The sequence below is a fragment of the Chelmon rostratus genome, chromosome 3, assembly GCF_017976325.1.
Source record: "Chelmon rostratus isolate fCheRos1 chromosome 3, fCheRos1.pri, whole genome shotgun sequence".
Classification (NCBI taxonomy): Eukaryota; Metazoa; Chordata; class Actinopteri; order Chaetodontiformes; family Chaetodontidae; genus Chelmon; species Chelmon rostratus.
The window spans coordinates 8,498,009-8,521,273 of NC_055660.1; the positions used below are offsets into that span (position 1 = coordinate 8,498,009).

The 23,265-nt window shown below is 45.8% G+C and overlaps 1 protein-coding gene across 1 annotated transcript; it reads left to right on the forward strand.

The window, feature by feature from the left end:
• Positions 1–1,008: 1,008 nt before the first annotated feature.
• Positions 1,009–23,106, forward strand: fam184b (family with sequence similarity 184 member B). Its single transcript, XM_041934189.1, is given in 18 exon segments — positions 1,009–1,158; positions 6,900–7,088; positions 8,879–9,553; positions 10,178–10,313; positions 10,725–10,876; positions 11,065–11,610; positions 12,603–12,710; positions 12,803–13,101; positions 13,883–14,033; positions 14,940–15,059; positions 15,243–15,375; positions 15,696–15,826; positions 16,185–16,300; positions 17,191–17,551; positions 17,619–17,765; positions 19,529–19,636; positions 21,983–22,380; positions 23,034–23,106. Coding segments are annotated over 18 exon segments (3,993 nt in total).
• The last annotated feature ends 159 nt before the right edge of the window (positions 23,107–23,265 follow it).

The window sequence follows — 23,265 nt, forward strand, 5'->3', positions numbered from 1 at the left end:
CAGGCAGGGAGGGACTGATGAAAATGTGCTACTGGGTTGCATTACGGGAAGTGTAGGATTCAGTGTTGTAGGAGCTTTACCCATATCAGAGACTAGCATGGGTAAAGCTCGGCCTCTGCTGCTTTCTATTTGGGTCCATCTGTATCTCTATCATCAAAGGTGCCCACTTGTGTGTGAGGATGTGTTCTGGTGGCATGCACTTTACATCACAATACCTGTAGGCAAGTTCAATTAAAAATGCATGCATGCATTTAGGGTAGTTTCACAAAAGTGATAATTTCAGATTTTTTTTTTTAAGCTGTGGCAATACAGTCAATACTACTACTAGCAGCTTGATAATAGTACAAGCTGTGCTTTTCCTATAAAAGAAATAAGCAGTCGCCTATAAATCTGTCATATGTTGCTGTTTAGTTTTGAGCCACATACTCTCAGTGTGTTCTGACTGATGGAGTAAAATCACACGACTAGACCCCCAGAGACCCCCTCCGCCCCTCCGCACGGTGATCGGCATTGATAGCAGCGCCGGTAGGGGCGGGGCAGCACTGCAGCAGTGCGCTTCTCGAGCCGTCTCCGGTAATGTTCCATAGGATACACACGCCCCTCTCCGCCCCTGCCGCGAGACAGGTGGTTGGACTGTACGCCTTCATCCTCGAGCGCTCCCTCATAGAATAAAAAAATAAAAAAATCTGTTGACAGCAGGGAAGGGTCGGTTGGCGCGAGCGCGTCCCCGATGGACTTCCAGCGTGTGACCTCCGCGATCACCGGGCGGATAGCGGGAGAGGGGGGCAGCAACCGGAACGCACGAGGAGAGCCCCGCCGAGCTACTACCAAATGTTTTTCAGCGAATCGCTCGAGCTGCTGTTCACGGGAGGGGGCCCGCCGACAGACGAATGAGATGCGCGAGTGAAAAGTTGACACGACATCGGTGGGGAATTTTCATCTGAGAGGCGGCAGGATCATTTCTGACTATCCTCCGGTCTGGAAAGTTCCCTCGGGAGGGGGTTCGTTATGGCTTCAGGCGCCGGCAAGGCTGCACAGCCCCCCGGGCCGGGCTCCGCCGTGAACGGGACTGCGGCAGAGTTCGCGAACATCGAGCAGGAGCTGTACGACTACCAGATGCACAGCAAGATGTGCAAGAAGATCGCTCAGCTCACCAAGGTAAGCCCCGCCGGTGACACCGGGAGAGGCGCGCCGCCGGACGCGCTGTCACCGAACGTGTGAGGCTGATTGGATGAGCCGATGGCTGCCTCACTATCTGCCATCGCTCCGGAACATTCATTACATGCTGAGGGAGCGACCTGGGATCGTGTTGTGATAGATAGTATAGGGGCACCAACAAATATCTCAGCAGAAATGTAAATGCTCACACCAAATTGATCCACAGGAGATCAATAACATAAGAGAAGTACAGAGTAAAATCAAAAGACTGCAGTAATAGACACAATAAACTCGTACGTGCTCAAGCAGCATTATAGATGAGCGGTATGTTACAAATCCTCATCGTCTCTAGGGATAGCCTAATGATTGGAGAACTTGGATCAGGCTTCCAGTCGTCTTCGTGACTGACACAGTAATCAGGCATCACTGAGAGCTTTAGGTGTAGGCTGCAGATCTCCAGCAATTTGAGAGCCAGATCTATCAGGGCAGCAATTAAGATCTAATTCTCAGTTCATTTATGCATTATCCTCGCCGTGCATCGATTTATAGTATTGGTTAAATGTAAAAAAACAAACAAATAAACAATAATAATAAAAAAGAGTTGCACATCTAATAGCAAAGATTGCACAAATGCCAGAGCCCAAAATGTTGTTTCTTTGTCTGACCAAGAGGTAAAAAAAGAATCCAACAGGATCGATTCACAAGAATATGAAACCGAAAAAAGCAGCAATTCCCAAATTGAATGAGCTGCAACCAGCAAATTGATATATTTGTAATCAAAATACCTTAGTTGAGCAATTCTAATTATTACTTTAGTAGCACACACATGTGCATCCTCCTTCATGTGCATGCACACTTATCAGTGTGCAGGCAGGGATGCTTGACAGCTGCAGCAGCAGTGGCTGGATGTGCTCTGGCTGTTCATACAGTGAGCGGTGCTATATGGGGATTCTCCCTCTCTGTGCTGTACAATAATGCTTACAGAAGCAGGGCATGACCCATCGCTTGTTGAGCTATGACAATTACTGATGACTGTGCACTTCCTATTTTCCTGTATGGCCTCACCTCGGCGTAGCCTGTAGGCGCGTGCGCATGTCCGGGAACACATGTGTGCAATGCAATACGTGCTGCATTTGTGTATGTGTGTGTGTGTGTGTGTGTGTGTGTGTGGTTCAGAAAGCCTCTTCTTCAGGCACACACAAACAGAGATGACACAGATGAGGGGTCAGCACTTGTGTCTGTGCTTGTTAGGGAAATTTGCCAGCCTAGTTCTTCTGCCTCCCATGCTCCCTTCATCCCAATGCAAAAGAAGCCCGGGCTGGTTTCCCTCCCTTGAAACTTTATGCAAGCCCTGTCAGCCTGCTTTAGCCGTTTGTTGACCACAGTAAACAAATCTGAAACCCGGCGCGCTGATGAAATATAAGAATCATCAAATCCGATATTTGCCGTAAGCGTTTTCACTGAGCTTTGGGATGCTGGGCATGTGACACATGGTTTATTTGAGTGTTTTGGGGCAGGGTGTGGAGTGGAGAGGAAACGGGAAATGGGTCAGCTGTGGTAACCTTATATATTTAATAACCCCTCCACTCTGTGTGTGTGTGTGTGTGGATGGAGGCTGGCACACACACACACATACACACACACACACACACACACACAGATAGCCATGCACTTGTTCTTAACACACCTCCTCATGTCCATCCACACTTATGCTTGACTTACACAGCCCCCCCCCCCCCCTCCCGCACCGCCTATGAGAGTGGTCTGTCGTGGTTGAATGGTCGCTGCTTAATATAAACCAGTAGCACGTCGGAGTGTGTTTACACGGTGGAACAAGCCAATGGGAAGAAAGCGAGAGCTGACGACCGGGCCAGCTGTTGTGAATGCTCACATAAGCTTGTGCGTGAACAGTCTCGCGCCCACCCACATGAATACAGAGTGGAGAGTAGTCCTTTTACATGACTCACAGAGATCAACAGCAGCATATTCAAGTGTGTGCGTCTGTGTGCACACGTACGGCCAAACTCTTGATTGGCAGCTCTAATTCTGTCTATGTGATTTCCTGTACTTATCTAGCTTACACTGTCACAGCGTTCCCTGCTTTGTAATCCAGCACACCCGGTACCCTCTTTGATATGTGTGGTGGTATGTGTGTGTGTGTGTGTGGGAGGGGGGCTGATGTAAGAGAAAGTGTGTGCACGCTTGCTTGTCTCTTTGCCTAACCTCTCCTCTGTGCACCAACCGTTCTCACTCTACGTCTCACTCCTGTTCCAGCAGCCCTGTCCCAACACCCCTTTACACTGTAGACAGAATATTAATTTCATGCTTTGCTGACTATGAAGTTATTGTCAATAAGCGCGGGCGCTGGCTCGTGAGGCTACATGAATAACATCATCGACTGGCAGGATCAATACGGGGATCTCGAGACAGGATTTACAGTATAGCGAGAGGCCCTCCCCCCTCTCTGACCAAGCTGCCATGCCGAGCATCCGAAGGATTTACTCCCAAACAGCTGAATTAAAGCGTGACACTTTGTTGCGCTGAAATCTCTAAATAAAGGTTTCAGGAGCCTGAACCTGAACCTTTAAACTCCGGAAAGGCTTGTACCATGATGTCTACAACCTTTTTGCTTCTATAAGTGGTGCACAAACAGAGAATCAGCTGGTTTATGGTTTAACGGTGGTAGTTGGGAGATAATATTAAAAGCTGAAAGTAAGTGCAGCAGTCAGATAGGCAGAGAGGAGTCATAAAGTCATTTAACTGACATGATGGAGTCAGTGTCTATCTAAAGTTTAAGCTGACATTAGCAACCATAACCAAACAAGGCTGTTCTTCTCTTCATTTGTAAGCGTAAGAATGATTTATTTATCGTGTCAAACGTCACACAGTCTCCCTTTAAGTTGAGCAGGGTGAAGATATGATTGCTGTTAGAGATGCAAAACTTTTCATTTGCCATGAAGTGAAAAGGCAGAAATAATGACACGTCTAGCTCTGTGGATCCCAGCCTTTCTGTTTCGTGACTCCTTAAGATGCAGCAGTGACTAGCTGGGAGTGCTTGTCAGGACTTTGAAGTGATAATTTTATCTTCTCAGATTGTGTTATTTGAATGATTTTCACAGGCCTGAAGAGGTAAAACCATTTCTCTTTTTTTTAAGCAAGGCTTGAAGAGAAATCAGAATTTTATAGAGCAGATTTTCTATAATTTCTATCTTGAAGGCAAACTAGCAGCCCCTCAGGCTTACACCATATGGCCAAAAGTATGTCTGCATATTTGTGTAGTCACTGTTTTTCATGTTTTGCACTGAATCCCTTCGTTCAAATTAAGTGGAATCGTAATGCTACAACATGCAATTACATATTACACAATAATGTGCTTCCAGCTTTAGAAAGTTTTGGGAAGGGCCTTTCATCTTTCAAAATGTCAGTGTCCCCCTGCACAAAACCAGGTCCACAGAGGGTTGTTTTTCAGAGTTTGGTGTTGAAGAACTGGACTGGCCTGCACAGAGCCCTGATCTCCACCCCATCCAACACCTTTGGGGTAATCTGGGACAACGACTATTGCCCAATCAGTGCCTGACCTCACTGATGCTCCTGTGGCTGAATCCCAGAAGATTGGTGGCTGTTGCATCAGCAAAGTAAATGCGCCCAATGTTTGGGTCTCCACCTAATGCTGGCTACGTGCTGTATCTTGCAGTGACCTCCAGGTTTGGGAACCACCAGTTTAGATCTAAACAAGTTTTCTGGAGAACCCGTGCTAAATCATCCTCTCTCCTGCTCTATCCTCCTCTTCTTATCCTGCTCTCACTCTCAAATTGGCCATTGAGGTCAGCCAAGAACTGCACGCACACAAACTCCCCTCAGAGCCTGCCCTCGATTCAGAGTCACTTTCATTCCTCTGAGTCACGAGTTACAGTTCGTGAGCCTAAGTTCATGCACTACGACGTGACTGAATAGCCACAGTGTCACATGCTGTCCAAGTGTTTGACTGACAGGAAAGAGGGAGGTGGGTTTGTGACCAAGATTTGGGAAGATGCCACATCCACGATCTATATCTGCAGCTGAATTATGAGAAATACATCATAGTTTTAAGGAGACTGACGCTGTTGGGACCATTTAAATGTGTGTGTGTATGTGCAGGAGAGAGGCCGTGACATGCGCACACACACACACACACACACACACACACACACACACAAACACACACACACAGGCTGAGGGAATGTCCGGCAGTGCTGTGCCAGCTGTGTGCTGCAGACAGAGAGGCGTCTGGGTAAAATATGAGTCCCCTGCATACACCCAGACACATCCACATGCATGCACACACACACACACACACACACACACACACACACACCTCTGCAAGTGGGTAAGTGAGACATCAGGGTCAGTAGGAGCAGATGATGACACTGTAGACATGGCGTAGAGGGTAAAGTCAATAGTGGGGTGAAACAGGCCATATTTCAGGTGTTAGTCACAGTCTAAATCGGGAAGAGGGGGGAGAGACCCCACACATGCTGGCAGGCAGGAGAATCACTGCATGAAGCTGCAGTGTCTGGACTATATTAACACACAGGACTTTGTAAACACACACAGTTTGTCAGTCAGTCTGTTTAACCTCTATTGTTTGTGTTTGGGGATTATTGTGTTTCCATGTCAGGTGGAATCTGTTTAATATTTGTTATCATAAAGCTGCCAGCTCAAAATCTCGGCACCATGATGTCTGTGCTTGTGCAGCAGCATTGGTGTCAGTTTTCGGACAGCTTGCGATGTACCGCCGTTAAATGAATATGGAGGAAACAACACCGTGGCGCGATTTATCTGGATTCATGAGGATGTAAACTGTAGCCAAGTCAAGTGAAACTAAAACTTTTTTTTTCCATGAAGTCTTAATCGAGAGGTCAACGTTGAAATTAACTTAAGAGGTGAAAACTAAATGATCATAAATTGTAATATATAGATTTTAATCTATTCAGTCATGTAAAAGAAAAAATAAAGCATTGAATAAAATCAAAATATTCCAGAAGTAAGAAGAGTTTTATGCTCTCTATGTGGTTACAAATCAAATAAGGAGGCTTAAAGGCCAATTTTAATCTTTTCTTATCAAAGGAGGGAAATCTATTACTCAGACTGCAATAAAATCTTTCAGTTCAGACTCACCAATTAATGGCTGTTTCTGCTCTAAATTATTCTGCAGCTTGTTCTGGAAATTGGGGAAAAGCTACGCGGAAGCACTTTTGCCTCAGTTGCTTGACCTTGGGGACAGAAAACCCTGAAACGCAACTTTGCAGCATGAAGAAACATTAAAAAAGCCCTGAATGGTCTTATAAAGTGTATGCTAATTATGTCCATCTGAGCCACGGAAACAGAAAATTTCTTGGGCCAATGGATTGTAGGAGGGCTCAGGAATTCATTTAGATATTGCCAAAATGACCAAATGCAATATGTGAAGCTGCAATTTAGGTAAAATATGTCACAACATACCATTTTAAATGATATAAATGTGTTGCTACAGAGATGCCACAGCCCACAAATCATAATCTTTTTTTTGTCAGTGGAAATGAGATGCAAAAATTACCATTTCCACTAAAATCATCACTCATGATATAATTTTTTTTTTATAGCTGCAAAGAAAAGGCCTGGCCTGTTCTCTCGTCATCTCTGAACACATTTTTACTTGTTAATTTACTGTTGAATGTGAACGATCGCTAAGTGTTTCCCTGCCTGCTGCCGATGCCCTCCAGGTGATTTATTCTCTGAACATGAAGAACGAGGAGCAGGAGGCGGCCCTGCAGGCCTTGAGCCACGCCCACCACGAGGAGCTGCACCGCATCCTGGTGGAGACGTGTCACGAAGGGGAGGGGTCGGCGCTGAGGACGCGCCTGCTCGAGCTGCAGGAGTCTCTGGATGAGCAGCACAGAGTTGGAGCCCAGGTGTGTGTGTGTGGGTGCACTCTCACCCTCCTGATCACAAGATAAACTGACCTCATTCAAGGGCGCGTTTGTATTGCTGTGAATTAATGTGTAAACTCCCAGCGGGAGCAGCAAATCAGGCTCGCCCCTCATGTGACCTACAACAGTCAACCTCGTTCAGATAGCCCGTTACCTTACCCACTTCATGCTTAATTTACATGCTCTGCACCGCAATGAAACATCAGCATGAATCATAAATACGCACATGACTTCCTTGTAAGCTCTCTGGACAAAAAAGAAAAAAAAAAAAACATCTCAGCAACTAACGACCTAAAACATTTATGTGGACTTTAAACTTTTATTTTGAAATGTGTCACCACATCTGTCTGGTTTGTTTGTTGTCTGCCATATGTTCTCCTGTTTTAGCTCTGGGACATTTTCTGCTGACGGTTCAGCAGCATGTTATCGCAGGAGTGTAAACAGCTACCAGCAAATACATCCCTACATGACTGCCAACTTACGACCGTTTTTGGCGAGCAATGAGCACAATCCAAGTGCGCTGCAGTCTGGAAACGGGGCTTCAAAAGGATGAATACGTCGTTAGTTGATGGAATGCATCATCTGAATTGGAGCAGACTAGTGCCACAGTGCTTACGATGCAAATAATAATGCAATAAGCATAAAATTAGACAGGAGTTGAATGTATTCTGGATTAAAATGCTGTGACCACTGGAAGTTTTATTTGTTAATAGCAGATCTTCTGTCTGGATTCATATGATAACATCATGACAAAATATAAGTGGAGGCAGGCATTAAATTTTGTCTTTGTTCTGTAGCCGGTGGCCGTGGTATACGCACAACAGTGCACAATGTCCAGATAAAGAAAGTAATATACCTGTCAGAGAATATATATAATGATTTATTTCATGGGTTGTGGCTTTTAGATATGTTTGTCATTATTTCCAAGAAGTATAAAAAAATCCCACAAAGAACAATGTGTGTTGGTACTAAATAAAGCTCCAATAGACACAATGTTGAATTGGCACTCTTCCAATCAATAAAATACAATTCACTACAAGTTAAACGTTGTCTTTTAGTCAGTGTTGAGCATGCAACATGCAAAAACATGAAATTTGTCAACAGAAGAGCATACAGTTCGACATATACTGTGTGGAGAATCAGGCTTGCGACTGAATAATGAATGAATATCCGTTTGGGATTAAATGGATCTCCTCATGCAAGGAAATTCACATTTTCCCTATAATTACATAAATACATGGCTCCTTCAAGGAAACTCCCTCCAACCTTAATAAGAGATTACAGACCTAGAAAACAACAAAAGATGTTTCCTCCCTGTTTTTTATTTTTAGTGCACATCACTGCAGATTACATTATGAAGACTTTGGAAAAAGCTACTGATGCCTTCAGCCTGCCTCATGTCAACAGTGCAGGCTGGTAATGATGTTTTGTCACATACTGAGTGTTGTCTGAATGTCACAAACCTGCTGCTGCTAATTGGCCTTTATGGACACAGTCTCGCCTTTTTCAAATGTTTGTACACAGCCCACACTGTTCACTCCAGTGGTCGGCACAGTTCTTAGATCTCTGCGTGACCTTTGAGATACAGTATAATGAACAGGACATATGCGGTATGAATGTGCCAGCACAAAAACACATCAACTGCAGGATGTTGAGTAAGTTACAGATCTGAAGGAATATGGTGTCTTACCCACTGCTAAGGATGTATACTCAGTGGTCAGTGGCTTTATATGTAAGTGCACTGTGTTGCATGTTACCCTCTGTGTCTCCAGGTGCAGGCAGACTTTGAGTGTTTCCGCATCCAGGCGGAGGAGAGGGAGCGTGAAACTGAGGCGGAGCTGAGAAAAGAGTTTGAGGAGAGGCTGCAGGCCACAGAGGAAGAGCTCCAGGAGGCTAAGGCCCAGATCGGCGATGCCCAGGAGGAGAGCCTGCGGCTGAGCAAGGAGCTGGAGAAGGCCGGAGAGCGGGTCCAGGAGCTGGACGCCAAATGTGAGGAGCTACAGAGAGCGGCTGACGAGGAGAGAAAGAGCAAAGAGGAGCAGAGGCAGAGAGAAGACGAGGAGAAAAAGAAAGAGGAGGAGGAGAGAGAAACAGAGGAGCGGGAGGACGTGCAAAGAGTAAAAGCACTCTTAGAGGAGGTAAAGGCGCTGAAGGAGGAGAGGGATCGCACAGAGGAGGGTAAGAGGCGAGCTGTGAAAGACGAGAGGGAGCAATGGGAGCAGAGGATGAATGACCTGAACGAGGAGAAAGAGGAGATGAGGAAGAGGATGGAGGCCGAGTGGAGGCAGGAGCAGCAGAGGTGGGAGGAGAGGGAAGAGGAAGAGAAGAAAGGGATGCACAGCGCTCTGCGAGAAAGAGTGAAGAGGGCCGAAGCAGAGGTGGAAAGTCACCTGGAGAGGCTGGCTGAGAGCAAGAGAAACACGGTGAAATTGCAAGAGCGAATACAGGTACCCGCACACACACACACACACACACACACACACCCTGAATCCTTTCATTCACATAACTAGCATCCAGTGCTGTGAAAAGGGTGGTCAAAGGAAATTGAAATGTTGCTGCATCCAGTCTCTGATGCACCCGGCTAATGATTGTGTTGATGGGAAAGGAGGGAGCGAGGTGGAAGCAGAGGGAGAGCGAGGGGATCTTGCATGTCTAACCACAGGCTGCCCTCCCTGAGTGCTATCCCCACTGCCAACTATCTGCTAATGAGTAGTTTGAGCAGGATAGATTCGCTGCACCACCGCCATTACCACCTCGTGGATGAGCATTAAGAAACCCTACGAGAGCTGGCACAGAGCTGACATAAGCTCTCACAGCAGACCATTAAAGGCTCACAGCTGGGCGAGATAGCTCCCTGACTCACCACATTTCATCCCATTTTTTTTCCTCTATCGTCCTCTCTGTCTCTCTGACTTGTGCTCTCTCTCTCCTTCCTCCTTCCTTATCAAATTTGATGTTGCCTCTCCCTCATCTTTTATTATTATTTTACTTTGTTCACCCTATGACTTTGTCAACCCACAATACTCCTCTGCATCTACCCTCCTTACGCCTCCTTCGTTTCTCCTCTCCAGGACCTGGAGGAGGAGCTGGAGCTGGATCGGAGGCGTGTGTCCGAGGCTGAGGGCGTGGCTAAGCGGGCGGAGGAGGAGCTCGCGGTTGCCAAGGAGAGGCTGCTGCTGCAGGAGGACGAGCTGCAGAGCAGAGCAGGTAGTCTGCCCGTCCACCTGTCTTCTCACCTGTCTGCCGAAGGAACGCTCACGTCGGTGGAAATCAGCTGAGCACAGTGCATTTCCATTATTCATTCTGACTCAGCGTTAATTAAGTTCTCGCCTCACGCCATTATAATATATACAGAAAATGCAACAAACACACATTATTCATCCTCCACAAAGGCAAACAGTTTCATCAAAATGTCATCACACCGAGTCAGCAAAAACGCCCAGATTTTATTTATTGCATGAGAATGATTTTTGTTTTAGGCGCTTCCTCATCCAGTATCGGCCCATTCTGCTTCTATTATGCATAATCAATCAGCCGTGCTCGTGCACGTGTGTGTGTGCGTTCTCGCGCTCGGCTGGGTGCTCATTCCTGCGCGTTCTCTGTGTGTGTGTGCATCAGAGGAGCTGCTGAACCGCGGGGGCTGTGAGGTGTGCGTGTGTGCTGAGGTGGAGGAACTGAGGAGCCAGGTGAGCCGCCTGCAGAGCAGGAACAGAGAGCTGGAGCTACAGAGCAGCGGGCGAAACAGTGACCACGCCCGGCAGATACGCCAGGTAAACGCACACAAAGTGATTAAAGTGCATATATATTAAATATTACACTCATTTTATCTGTTACACCTGTAGAATCTAATGCAACCCAAGTGTTCTGCCATAAACTTGACTTTTATGATGCCTATGATGTTTGTTTTGTTTTGTACCTAATAAAGTGGCCATTGCATGCATGTTGTGTGTGTTGACAGCATGCTGAGGCCCTGTCCAGCCTGCGCTCTGAGATGGTGAGAGCCCAGACAGAGGAGCTGCGTCGCATCCAAAAACACGCAGATGACGAACGGGACAAACTGCAGAGGGATATAGAAAAAGAGAGAGAAAACCTGCAGAGGGAGAGAGAACAAGAGAAGGATCAGTTCGAGAAGGACAGAAACAGAATGCGCAGAGAGAGAGAGGAGGAGAAGGAAGCGCTGCACAAGGAAGCGGAGGAGATCAGAGAACGTCTGAGGAGAGAAAAGGAGGAGGAGGTCGACCGGCAGCGGAAGGAGCTGGACGTCGAGAGGGTTCGTGTTCGTTCGCAGCTGGACAAGAGCATTGAGCAGGTCGAGGCGGAGAGGGCCAACGTGCAGCAGAAGCTGGAAGAGGAGAAGAGGAGGCTGGTGGAGAAGGCCGAGGAGGACAGGAAACGGCTGAAGGAGCAGGTGCGGAAGGCGATAGAGGAGGTGATGAGGAGGCACGCAGCCGAACTTCACAGCGTCCAAGAAGCTCTGAGCTCCGAGAAGAAGACCAACCAAGAGGTCAGCATCAGGGAGGGAAGGGGGGAGGGGGGGTACGCTGGCCCCCATTACTGGGAGAACTGCTCTAAATACAAGCCATAATTTTGTCTATTTGTCAGAACATTTGGACTGACAGTGCAGCATGAGGACAGAGAGAGAGGACAGTTTCTCCTTAACGTGCACTTACGTATATTTGAGTTTTAAAAATAGCCTGCTGTTCAGCTGTGGCAGCCAGCTCATACCGCCTTAATTATTCTGTTTCAGTTCCAGTCAGAATTTGGATTTAATTATTTTGGATAAAGGACCCACCGCTATGAGAAATAATTTTCCCTTTCATCCCATCACACAGCTGCAACAGTAATACTTTCCCTGCTGTGTGTGATACACACATGCCTTCAGGAGCACAGGAATCCTCCAGCTGTGATGTGGCTGTGTTAACTTTCCTTTTCTTAATGCACAAACCTGACAAAGATTGTTCTCGTCTGCATGAACTTTAATGAATCAGGCAGAGTTAGAGTTCTTTTTATGCCTCAACAGCAGTCGCCCACTTAACCTAAACCAGTTGTTCTCAATATTTTGGGCTTGTGATCCCTCAAAATGAACCCGTGCTCGGCACCTTGTCAGCAGCTGCATATGTAAGGGAGTTTTATGTGCAGATGAGGTGAAATTATACAATAATTTATTATGAAAAAGCAAAAGCTCAAAGGAAAAAATCTGACATAAATGTTTCTTGTCTGATCTGCTGTCCTCTTAATCATCTGGCGACCCCTCGAGGGGTCTCCACCCCCCGGTTGGGAACCGCTGGTCTACAGTAGCATGTTAAATGAATATTTTAAGTGTTAATGTGCAAATATAAAGAGATTTTATCACATAATTGCCTGCCCTTTGAGCCTTCTTATAATGTGCACTTCATCATGACTAATTATTAATTAGGCCTAGTAATAAGGAGATGATAGTATGGCTGGGTTAAAGTGCTAAGAAGAAGATAAGTCGTTAATGAATTTTCTTGGAAGGTGTGTGCGCGTCTGGAAGAAGAGAGGAGAACGAGCGAGGAGCTCCGTGGCGGGCTGGAGAAGGAAAGAGAGGAGCTGAGGACAAAACTGAGAGACGCTACCAACGAGGTCAGAGGTCACATTACACTAGTGGAGTGTGTATTTTTACCAGATAAGAGGATTTCTGATACAGACATAACACAAAGTCTCTGTGCTCTCAGGTCTGTAGGCTGGAGTCAGCGATCCAACAGCAAGACAAGAAAGAGAAAGTGGGCCCTGAAGCTGCATCCTCATGCGGACCGCAGTGCTCTCGTCTGGAGGAAGAGCTTCACCAGACTCGCAGTCGACTGGCTCGGATACAGGAGGAGGCAGAGAGGCAGCGGGACAGGCAGCAGAGAGAGGTCATGTCCCTGAGAGCTGACAAACACCGGCTGGAGGAGAAAGTCCTGGAACAGAGCCGACTGCACACGGAGAGGAGTCTTCTAGATCAGGGCCAGCGGCACACCGAGGACCGGATCAGGTAGCAGAATAAACACCAAGCTGCCAGAACTGCTCAGGCTTGCATTACAAAGCCGTGACTCCCGCCTGTTATCGTCACCTGGCCTCCTCTTAAAAGAGAGATCAAAGTTGAGTTGAGCCAGAGCATCTTTTCTTCAGTTTGCTCAAGTTTGAGCCTCACGGAGCTTTAGCGACGTCCGACGTGTTTTACCAGAAAAAAACATGACAAGAAAACAGCTGCAGCAATAAAAACGACGCAAAGATACATTAAACAGTGTCGGCACATCAAAATGAAATTAAATCAATTTCACAATCCAAATAAACATTAGCAGTAATTAAGTAATTCGCAGACAATTAATCTGTCTTGTCTCATGTCAAGCAGCTTCTTTATCATTACATACTGATATACACACACTGAAACCAGCTGATTACTTTCATTTAAAGTGTGTTAAATTTCCCTAAAATAATAAAAACTTATGATGTTTTCATATAGCAATAGTGCCCCTCTGCATGTTATTTTCCTCTTCTCGGGTCTTTTCCATGCAAAGGCACGCATTTACAAAACCTGTTCTACTCCAGAAATGCAACCAGGGAATTCCTAATCTCTTAATATGGACATTAATGAAATAAAGTAATTTAAAATAAAACTACTAATAGTCCTGCTATAACAAGTGAGAAGCAGAAGCAAACAAGACGCTATAACATGATTGCACAGGAGCACAGAGTGCAGCGAGAGGACATAAATAGTAGTTCCGCATGTAGGCTGACTCTGCCTCACTTGTTGATCTGCTGCATGCCTCCAGGGCAGAGTGCGAGGATCGTCTCAGAGCAGAGTTCAGGATCGAGATGAACGCTGCCGTGGCTGAGAGCGAACAGAGATGGCAGAGCAGAGAGCAGGAGCTGCAGACCCAGATATCTGAGCTGCAGCGTGAACTGAGCGAGGAGCAGTCAGGGGTGAGTCTCCTCCACGATCCACCAGGAACCATCTGCCAAGACGCTGAGGCGTTTTCACTGAAGGCGTCCCATTGAAGCCTGATGTTCAGACTGAACTGCCGCTTAGTTTGCGGTTGGTGTTTTTCTCAAATCTCTGAAAAGAGAGATGAACTTTTGGTTTGATGAAGCGAGCTCGCATTTTTTCTGAATAATGTCTGCAAATAGTGAAATATTCCCAATATGATTATCAGAGCTGCAAGATGATGCCCTACTATCATATTTGATGGAGAAAAGCAGCAAATCCTCACACTTAAGAAGAAAATATTTGGCATTTTTACTTGAAAACGACTGAAAGGATTAAAGGATTATCAAAAACTGTTGGCAACAACCTTCAGCTGCCTTCCAAATGACATTTAGTGTGTCACATTTCATTTGGGTTATTTCTAACTGAACTCCACACATTAGGACCGGTTTGCTAGTCTTGATAAGTGCAGTTGTGTGACCTCTGTGGCTCTGAGGGAGGCCGAGTGTCTCAGCTTTGGCTTGGAGACGATACATTTTGACAGAACAGCCTGCGTTGCAAACCGGAATGTGGAGTTTGAAGGATGTGGGTGTTGGTGTTTTTGAAGCTTGAGCCACACCAGAGGCTAAAAGTCTGGATGTTTTGTCTTCAGTTGCATCCCGAACAAGTGCAATACCAAATCACTCGAGTACTCTTTTAATTAGTTCCGTAAGCCTGTCTTGAGTGCACAATGAAGTATGTGTTTTATTTATTTATTTTAAGCAAGCTGTCTGACTCTGCAACTTCCTAAACAAAAGCGACATCTCCGTTTAATTGGACGCTTGCTGCAAATTCATCATCTCCGGATGGCTTTGACGTCTTGATGTCTTTAAAATCCTTTGCTCACGATTTCTCGTCCAATGCAGGCAGAGAAAAAGAAGGCGGGCCCGGGAGACGATAGCCATGGCAACCCCGAAATTGACAGGCTGAGGAAAGAGGTCCAAGACACCAAGGAGATCAACAAGAAACTGAGGGAGCTGCTGCAGGTAAACCATATGTACTCTCCGTTTTGTCTGTGATGAATAATTAAGCAGCTTTGATGACAGCGCTGCAGTGAAGTATTCACGCATGTATCCATGTAACACTTACACAGTTAAGCTCGTCTGTAGTGCAAAGACAGGCTCGTGCAGCTTTTGTAAAAGGACCACATGTGTGTTAATGTGTTGGAGGAGCCCCAAACCCAGTCTTCAGCTGTGGAGAGACACAGTCACACCATGGCTCTGCAGGCGTTAGAGAGACAGGCCAAAGAAGATGTGCTGTCTGAGAGGAACAGACTACAGACAATGCACCACCTGGAGCTAGGTATCACACACACAAACACACACACGCTCGCGCACATACACATGCATACATGTTCAGGCATGAGCACTGGAATAAGCACACACAGACAGCAGCACATTCTGTATAACACACACACAGCTGCATGGACAAACGAGCACACACACACACACAGAGCGATATACACATTGAGATTATAAATTCAACAGTGAAGTTGCTATTGCCATGGATACACTTCACCATGGCAACAGGAGAAGGGTACCTGTAACAGTGAGCCAAATTGATTTTGTTTTCTGTATGTGCTCTGTGTGTGTGTGTGTGTGTGTGTGTGTGTGTTATATCAGATAAGCAGCGTGCAGAGTTGACCCAGCAGCACACAGAGTGGAGCAGACAGATGACCCAAAGACACATGCAACAGATAGAAGACCTACAGGCTCAACTACAAGCACACACACAGATGATGGCTCTGCAACAGGTAACACACACACACACACACACACACACACACACTCACAATTAGTACGAGGAGACACGTTCAAACACACACCTCTCAATCTCTGTCTGTGTGTGTTTTATATAATCTGTTTTTGACACACACACAAGCAAGCAAATACATGTGATATATGCACACACACACACACACACACACACACAGAGCCATTTCATAACTGACATCATTATCATTCACATGAATAATATCGTCGGTGGCTCTGGGATTAATCAACACAACACGTTAGCGCCTACAGCCACACTAACCATTTTAAAAACTGTATCTCAGAATAAATGCAGATATTGATGATGTGTATCTACTGTTTGCATGTGTGTGTGTGAAGGATCTGAAGCAGCAGAACCAGTACCAGGTGTTTGAGCGACAGCTGGATGAGAGTCGCTGTGCCATGCTGGAGCTGCAGAGAGAAAATGCAGCGCTGAAGAAGCAGTTGAAGGAAAGGTAGATATTCCACCATGACTGAGATCCTTCAGGTCTGCGATTTAGGATTATTTTAGGGGACATACTCAATAGTCAAATTGTTTCATCCAATTAACGGTCCAAAACAAATATATAGTATTTGGTGCTCTATCATATGACAACATTTCAGAAGCTGGAAATGGTGAATGGTAAAATTATATGAAATGATTCATCTCTTTTACTAATTTTCTAATCAAAAGTTTGCAGTTGTACCGAATTGGAAGCAGTAACTTAAAGGAGCACTCTGACATGATTGACACCACTCTCATGTTTGTATGGTAAATGTGTAACTGCAGCATGATCCAGTTAGCTTAGCATAGCACGAAGACTGGAAATGGAGGGAGAAAGCTTGCCCGGCTCTGTCAAACAAATAAACCAAGCTCAGAAATGAACATGCTGGTATATAACCTCAGTAAGTATGTTGTTTAGTGAGCTTTAGAGGTGCATTTAATTTAATTTCAGCATTGTTGTATTGTCCATGCTTACTACATATTCATTTTTCACAAAAGATTTTATATTATTATTAGAATGTTATTTTTTATCTGTTAAAATATGTCTAAACGGTTTATGCATCTAGGTTAATATTAGTTTGTGCCTTGCTTTAGTATTTTCTCTCCTGAATGAAAACCAGAACCACTACAGTAGAGTAGATGCTATGCAGAAATTATATCTAGTACAGTAATAAGCGGGCTATATTTAGCAGTGGTACTACTGGTACTACGTCAGTGATGATTCAGCCATTTTCAGGATCTATGATGTCTTGTCCAGTGGATCAAATGCAGGCAGCCGTTACTGTTTGCAGTTTATCAGGATTGTTTTACTGTGTCAAACAGGCCATTCTTCTTCTTCTTGTGTCTACTGTCCCTTCCCAGGTCAGTGCAGCAGAATCCTCAAGCTGGAGAGAAAGAGGAGGAAAGCACAGATCTGCAGAAGAAGAGAGACGCCCAGCTGGAAGAAGAAGCACAACGTCTGAAGGAGGAGGTGGAGAAGCTGAGGGTGGAGATGGAGAAACTGGAGGAGTCACAGAAACACTGGGAGGACAGGAAAGAGGAGGATGTAAAAGAGGAGGAGGTGGACGAGGAGAAGAAGAAGGAGCGAGAGGAGGAGAAGAGGAGAGAGGAGGTGGAGGAGATCAGGAGGGAGCACAAGAAGGAGATGCAGAGTTTGGTCTCAGAATACAGCAGCGCCCAGACGCACCTGCAAGCTCGCATAGTGGCCTTGGAGAACGAGTGAGTGGGGGACAGACGCGCGGAAACACAGCGGTTTGACATGAATATACGGGACGGGTACGAGAGAAAAGCGTGTGTGTTTGTGCATATGATTTAACTGCAGGCTGCGCGAGCGGGAGGAGCGGTGCAGGCGGAGGGAGCCCCGATGTGATGACCAGCAGCTGGGGAGACTTCAGGAGAGGCTGAGCGAGAGAGACCAGCTCATTAAACGATTAGTGGTGAGGCACGCACACACACACACACACACACACACACATTGCCTGCAGTGAAACGCCTTCTCCACTCGCCTTTACATGGTTGGCAGGTCAAAGCCCTGGCAGACTCAGCAACGACAGCAATGTGCATTGAACTGATTGGCAGACAGGAGGCGGTGCATATTCAAAGAAGAAAACCAATCAAACACAACCCTCAAAGTTTGAGCACATGCTATCCTAACTTTGATGGCTTACAGTCAAGTTAGTCCCGACGGCTTTGCTGACCCACGTTGGAAATTTCTGGAAATATTCCAAAAAGAAGGCATTCCTGCACGGTGAAAAGATGCAAAGCAGCAGAAAACAGTAAAAAAAAAAAAAAAACTAACACCATCCTGTCTTTCAAATGTTACACCAATGACCAACTCTGGTGAGTTAGATGTGAAAATATTCAGGTGCTGCTCTCTCAGTTCCCTCTCATGTTCCGGCCTGCTACGTCTTCATCATTCCCAAAGTCAGACTTATGGTCGGATAACTGAATTACATATTTTTTTCACCAGTAACTGAAATTAGATTACAGTTACATTTATTTTGTTATTTAATTACATAACGCTGTTGCTCCCCAACACTGCAAGCATGTTTGTCTGTGGGGTCTGATGCAGCTTAGCCCTCTGTCATCAGTGAGCCACGCTGTTGCACTGCCATAATCCAACATTACGACGAACGTGGCCACTGTAGTTTATTTTGAGTTGATCCCACATATACGGTCCTGCTGCCGAAAAAACTCACCAGAGCGCCAAATCCGCGGCTAAAAATAGTCCCTGAGGAATCAAGCTCAAGAATGAAACTGTACATTTGTGACCCGTTTTTCAAGAGTCACATATTCAGCGGGAACAGATGGGCTCGGTACTGATCGCAGACTCGTCACAGACACGCTGATGTGTGGTCAGAAAGGGCTGGAAGATGGACTGAAGCATTAACTTTTGTTGGATTTGCTGAAAAAAAAAAATAGATTAACACCAGCTTTCCCTTTTCAATCATGCACTGATGCACAGGCAGCTAAACTTGTCTGTGCAATTTCCTGTATTTCCAAGCCAACAGACGAACAGCTCAACAGCGCCTTCTTGACGAAAGTTGATCTCCACTCAAGGTCCACTTACTCGCTTGTTGTGCAGCTTTCGAGCATATCACGCTGCTCTCATTTGCAGATTTGATTTGCTCAGTTGCCGCCAGGGGAACTCTCCATTAACACTTCAAGGACTTCTCATGCACGTGGAGCTAAGTGTGTCCTGGTCGCCATGTGACCGTGTGACTGCAGTGTCCAAGTTTGATTCCCTGTGGGCACTTTTGTTGTTGAACCCTGCTGTCCCTCACGTTTTCTGCCTGTGTCTCCTCCAATGAAGGAAGGATGATGTTCAGAACTGCGTGTTAAGGCCAAAAGCTCAAGAACTAGCGCGAAGGTGGACCATGAGTGGAGATCAGAGGTGTTCAAATAAATACAACAGTTGTTAGCTGTCAGGCTACAAAATGAAATTTGAGAAATTTTGTCCTGTGAAATATAAAGATTTCAACCACTAAAACCAAACCGTCATCGGCAGTCATATGTGTGTCGGAGAGAATGACATTTTTTGAAGTTTCTAAATTCCTCTGCCCGAGCTGTGTCTGCCATCTGCGGCACGAGGCAGCTCAGCAAACTAGTACACCCTCCAGACACGACGCCAACACAACAGCGACAACACCAACTGTGAATAAGGCCAATGAAAGTCCTTCCTCATCCCCCTTCCCTCCAGGAAGAGAGGCATCAGCTGCAGCTCCACCCCCCTGTTGCCGGGGACAACAGCACCCTCAGGCCTCGTGACAGCAAGTCCCGCCCCGGGAGCGCCACGCCAACCATGAGGGTGAGTTTGACTGTTCTGCTCAGGCGCGCAATGTATTCATCAAAAATGAGCCTCCTTCCAGCCAGAAGGGCTCACTGGGCCAGAGCCAACTTCGCTCGACAGACGACCGGTCTGTGGCTGTCCGTCACACGGCTTCAGATGACGTGACATTTGGCCTCCGCAGATACAGCCGTGCACTGAACTGCACGGCTGTATCTGTGCACTGCTGAGTGGTCATAGAAATATTACAGGAATCCTACAGATCACACACCTTGATCATGAAGGTGACAGTACTCTATAGAGAATGCAATATAGTGCAGACTAGAGTATTTATAGTATATCGCTTAGAGAATATTGTAGATCCGAGATTAAACTGACAGACGAAGAGAGAAAAAGGCACAACTACAAATCCGTTTGTTGCTTCAGCACCACAGACAGCGCCATGGATTTATCAAGACGCGGCACCGTTAGACTACTGATACGTCAGTCATGGTCGGGATCATAGATTCTAACTTGCACAGACCTCAGTCAGATAAAGGATCAAAGAGTCAGGCAGATTAAACACATTCGACCAAACAACCCCCTTGCCCCTGCACCCTCTCTGCTGCTAGGGGATGGGGGGGGGGGGGGTCATTTGTTGACATGTAATCTACAGATTTTAGACACCCAGAAAGACTTTAACGTCAAAAACTAAAAGCATCTGAAATCATTTGAGGCTGCAGCTGAGCATTAACTCGCTTGCATACATTTTTGGTGTCAGTTATGGGTAAGTGATCACAGACCATCTGGGCTGCTAAATCTAAGCATAGGATTGAAGTGTGTGTGCTGTTTTACTGGCTGTGTTTGAAATGACAAAATCCTTTAAACATCAGACAGACTTCCTTCTGTGGACTCGCTCATTTTGTATTTTCTGACAGCTAATGGATGCTGTGGTCGGCTTGGAGTCACGGCGCCAAGTTTTGCAAGTGAGAATAAAGGTATCAGAAGATCACTACCACTGATTCAAGGTTAAGGTCTATTTCAATATGCGTTTGGCATATGGTTAATTAGCCTGCGGGAGTGTTTTCAGAAGTGCACGTATTGATACTTCTTTTCTACAATAATATCATAACTGCTATGAATTCGGGCGGACTGCAGCTGCTGCTCCATTTTACTGCACAGAGTGGGTGATTGTTTGATACTCATGAAGTATTTTGGGCAGAGTATCACTTTAAATTCACCCTGCACTCCTTCCCTCACTGCCACTCGGTGCAGCGCAGGCAAAATCACGCCATCGTGCTCCGTACCAAATCAGATTTAGTTAAAGTTCCAGGCTAAAAGGTGGTTTTCTCAAAAATTTCAAAACACCTGCAGCCTGTCGGAAATGTCATGTGATGGCTGCGGGATGCGCGTTCTCAGGGTCCTTTTCTAGAGATCATTTTCCAGGACTTTTTCACCGTTGATCTAGCTGGTGTGACAGACGGATATCCACTAACATGTTCCTCTCTCTGGACATAACCTTCAGATGTTTTAATGTCACTGCTTTACTACTATTTCCTCTTTCTTTTTCTTTTTTTAGTTCTTGCCTCAATATATTAATGTTGTTATTATATTTCTATTTTTCATAGTATTCCATCATTGCATTTTATTTGGCAAGCTCTTTGTGCTCCGTGCTTGGCAAGTGCCATGTATTTATCATCATCACTACTGTTAATTCATATGAATTAGATGAACCACTGCAGCCTGAACACCAATAACACAGACAGTAGCCTGCATCATGAACTCCCACCAACCCGCATGAGTACATCACCACACTTTAGCCCCTTTACTTGTGATAAGAAGAGTCTCTAACAATGCTGTGAGACACTGCTGCGGTCGAAGAGACAATGCAAGAAAGTGCTCAGTGTGTCGCTGGTGTTTGACTCGCATGCTGTTGGGATGTACACGCGGTGTGTGTCGGGTTGACTCCAAATAAACTGCCCACGTTCATCTTAATGAAGGAATGTGTCACTTAGTACAACAGAGGGGCCCGCTGATGTGTTTTTGATGCGATGAAGCTCCACTGGACGGCACAGAGGAATAAACTGCTGTGTATCAGGCTGTGGGTGCACGCATGCACACACGCACACACAGTGGATGGATACATTGTGTATTTTCTGTGTTTTCATGATTTTTGCTGACAAGACGAAAACTATCAGCTGCTTTATCTTCTGAATAAATAGAGACTGTGTTTCTTGACTTGTGTGATAGGAGTCTGAGAAGTGTGTCAGTCTTAATCTAACTGGAAAGATTACAGTCATTCCATTGTGTGTGTATTTCGTCATTAAATAAAAAGGACAGACTCCATTTTTTTTGATTAACATAAACTCTGCTGCTTTCTACCACCAGAGGAAGCGTGTGGAGTCTCCTCCCCGTGTCACCAGCATCCCCAGCGCCGGTACATACGACAGAGGCATCTTCCTACCCCACTCCTCCTCATCGTCCTCCTCCTCCTCCTCCGTCCATCAGCACTCCTCATCGACCCTGCCCCACCAGTCCACCTCCCACCCTCAGATCTCCCCCCATTACTCCACCTCCTCTCTTCCGCACAAGCACACCTCCCTCTCCCTCAGCCAACAGTCCTCCCCCTCCATCCCTCGCTCCACCAGATCCAGGACCTCCTGCATCCCTCCCACCCCAGCGCCCACCGCCCCGCTGCCCGTCTGCCCCTCACCTCAGACGGGCATCCGCTACGTGTCGCCCTCCTGCCAGGAGCCATATGCACACCTGCAGGCCCAATCAATCAGGTATAACATTTGAATATGTTGGCTGTGATGTTACAAATAGAAGTGAACAGGAAGTCTGCATACTCACAACTCCAGTGCATTTAATTCTGCTTCTACTTATAAAAATATATATGCATACATACACATATATACACACTCATATATATCAATATTACTTATCAAATAAATGTAGTGCATTAAAAACTACAATATTTGCCTCCATATGTAGTGAAGTAGAAAGTACCAGAAAATGAAAATACTCAAGTACAAGTACCTCAGAATTGTACTTGAGTACAGTGCTTGGGTAAATATACTTAGTTACTTCCAACCACTGTTTTTGAAGCATTAGTTGAATGGACAAATTTGAATTTTGTGAATTCTTTTCTGACTTGAACATCAGTTTCTGATTGGCCACATTTGGACACTTGTCTTAGTGTTGATGCCAGTCAGGTAACTGTGGTATCTCCTCCAGTTGTTGGTTATCAGCTGAAATAAGTACGCTGGAGTTGTGAGTGAGCAGCTTTCTCGTCGTCTATATGCCAGCCAGCACCTCGCTATAGGACAGGTGCACGTTTTCGCTAGTTTCAGAATAGGCACAGCGTTCTGAACCTCAGCATAATGTTATGTTAATTATGATTTAAAAAGTCAACGCATGTGTTTCCTTTGTTTTCCAGGGGCCCGTATCTGGAGCAGAGGGGGACAGAGGGGCTAAAACAGGAGTGGTTCACCAAATACTTCTCCTTCTGAGCACAAAAACACACACACACACACACACAGCAGCTGCAAGTACATTTCCTCATATACAGTTCATTGCTTCTTATACACATGCGTTTGCTTCCCACATACACACATGGAAAATGTTTGACACACACACACAGACATAACCACATCAACAGACATATGGGC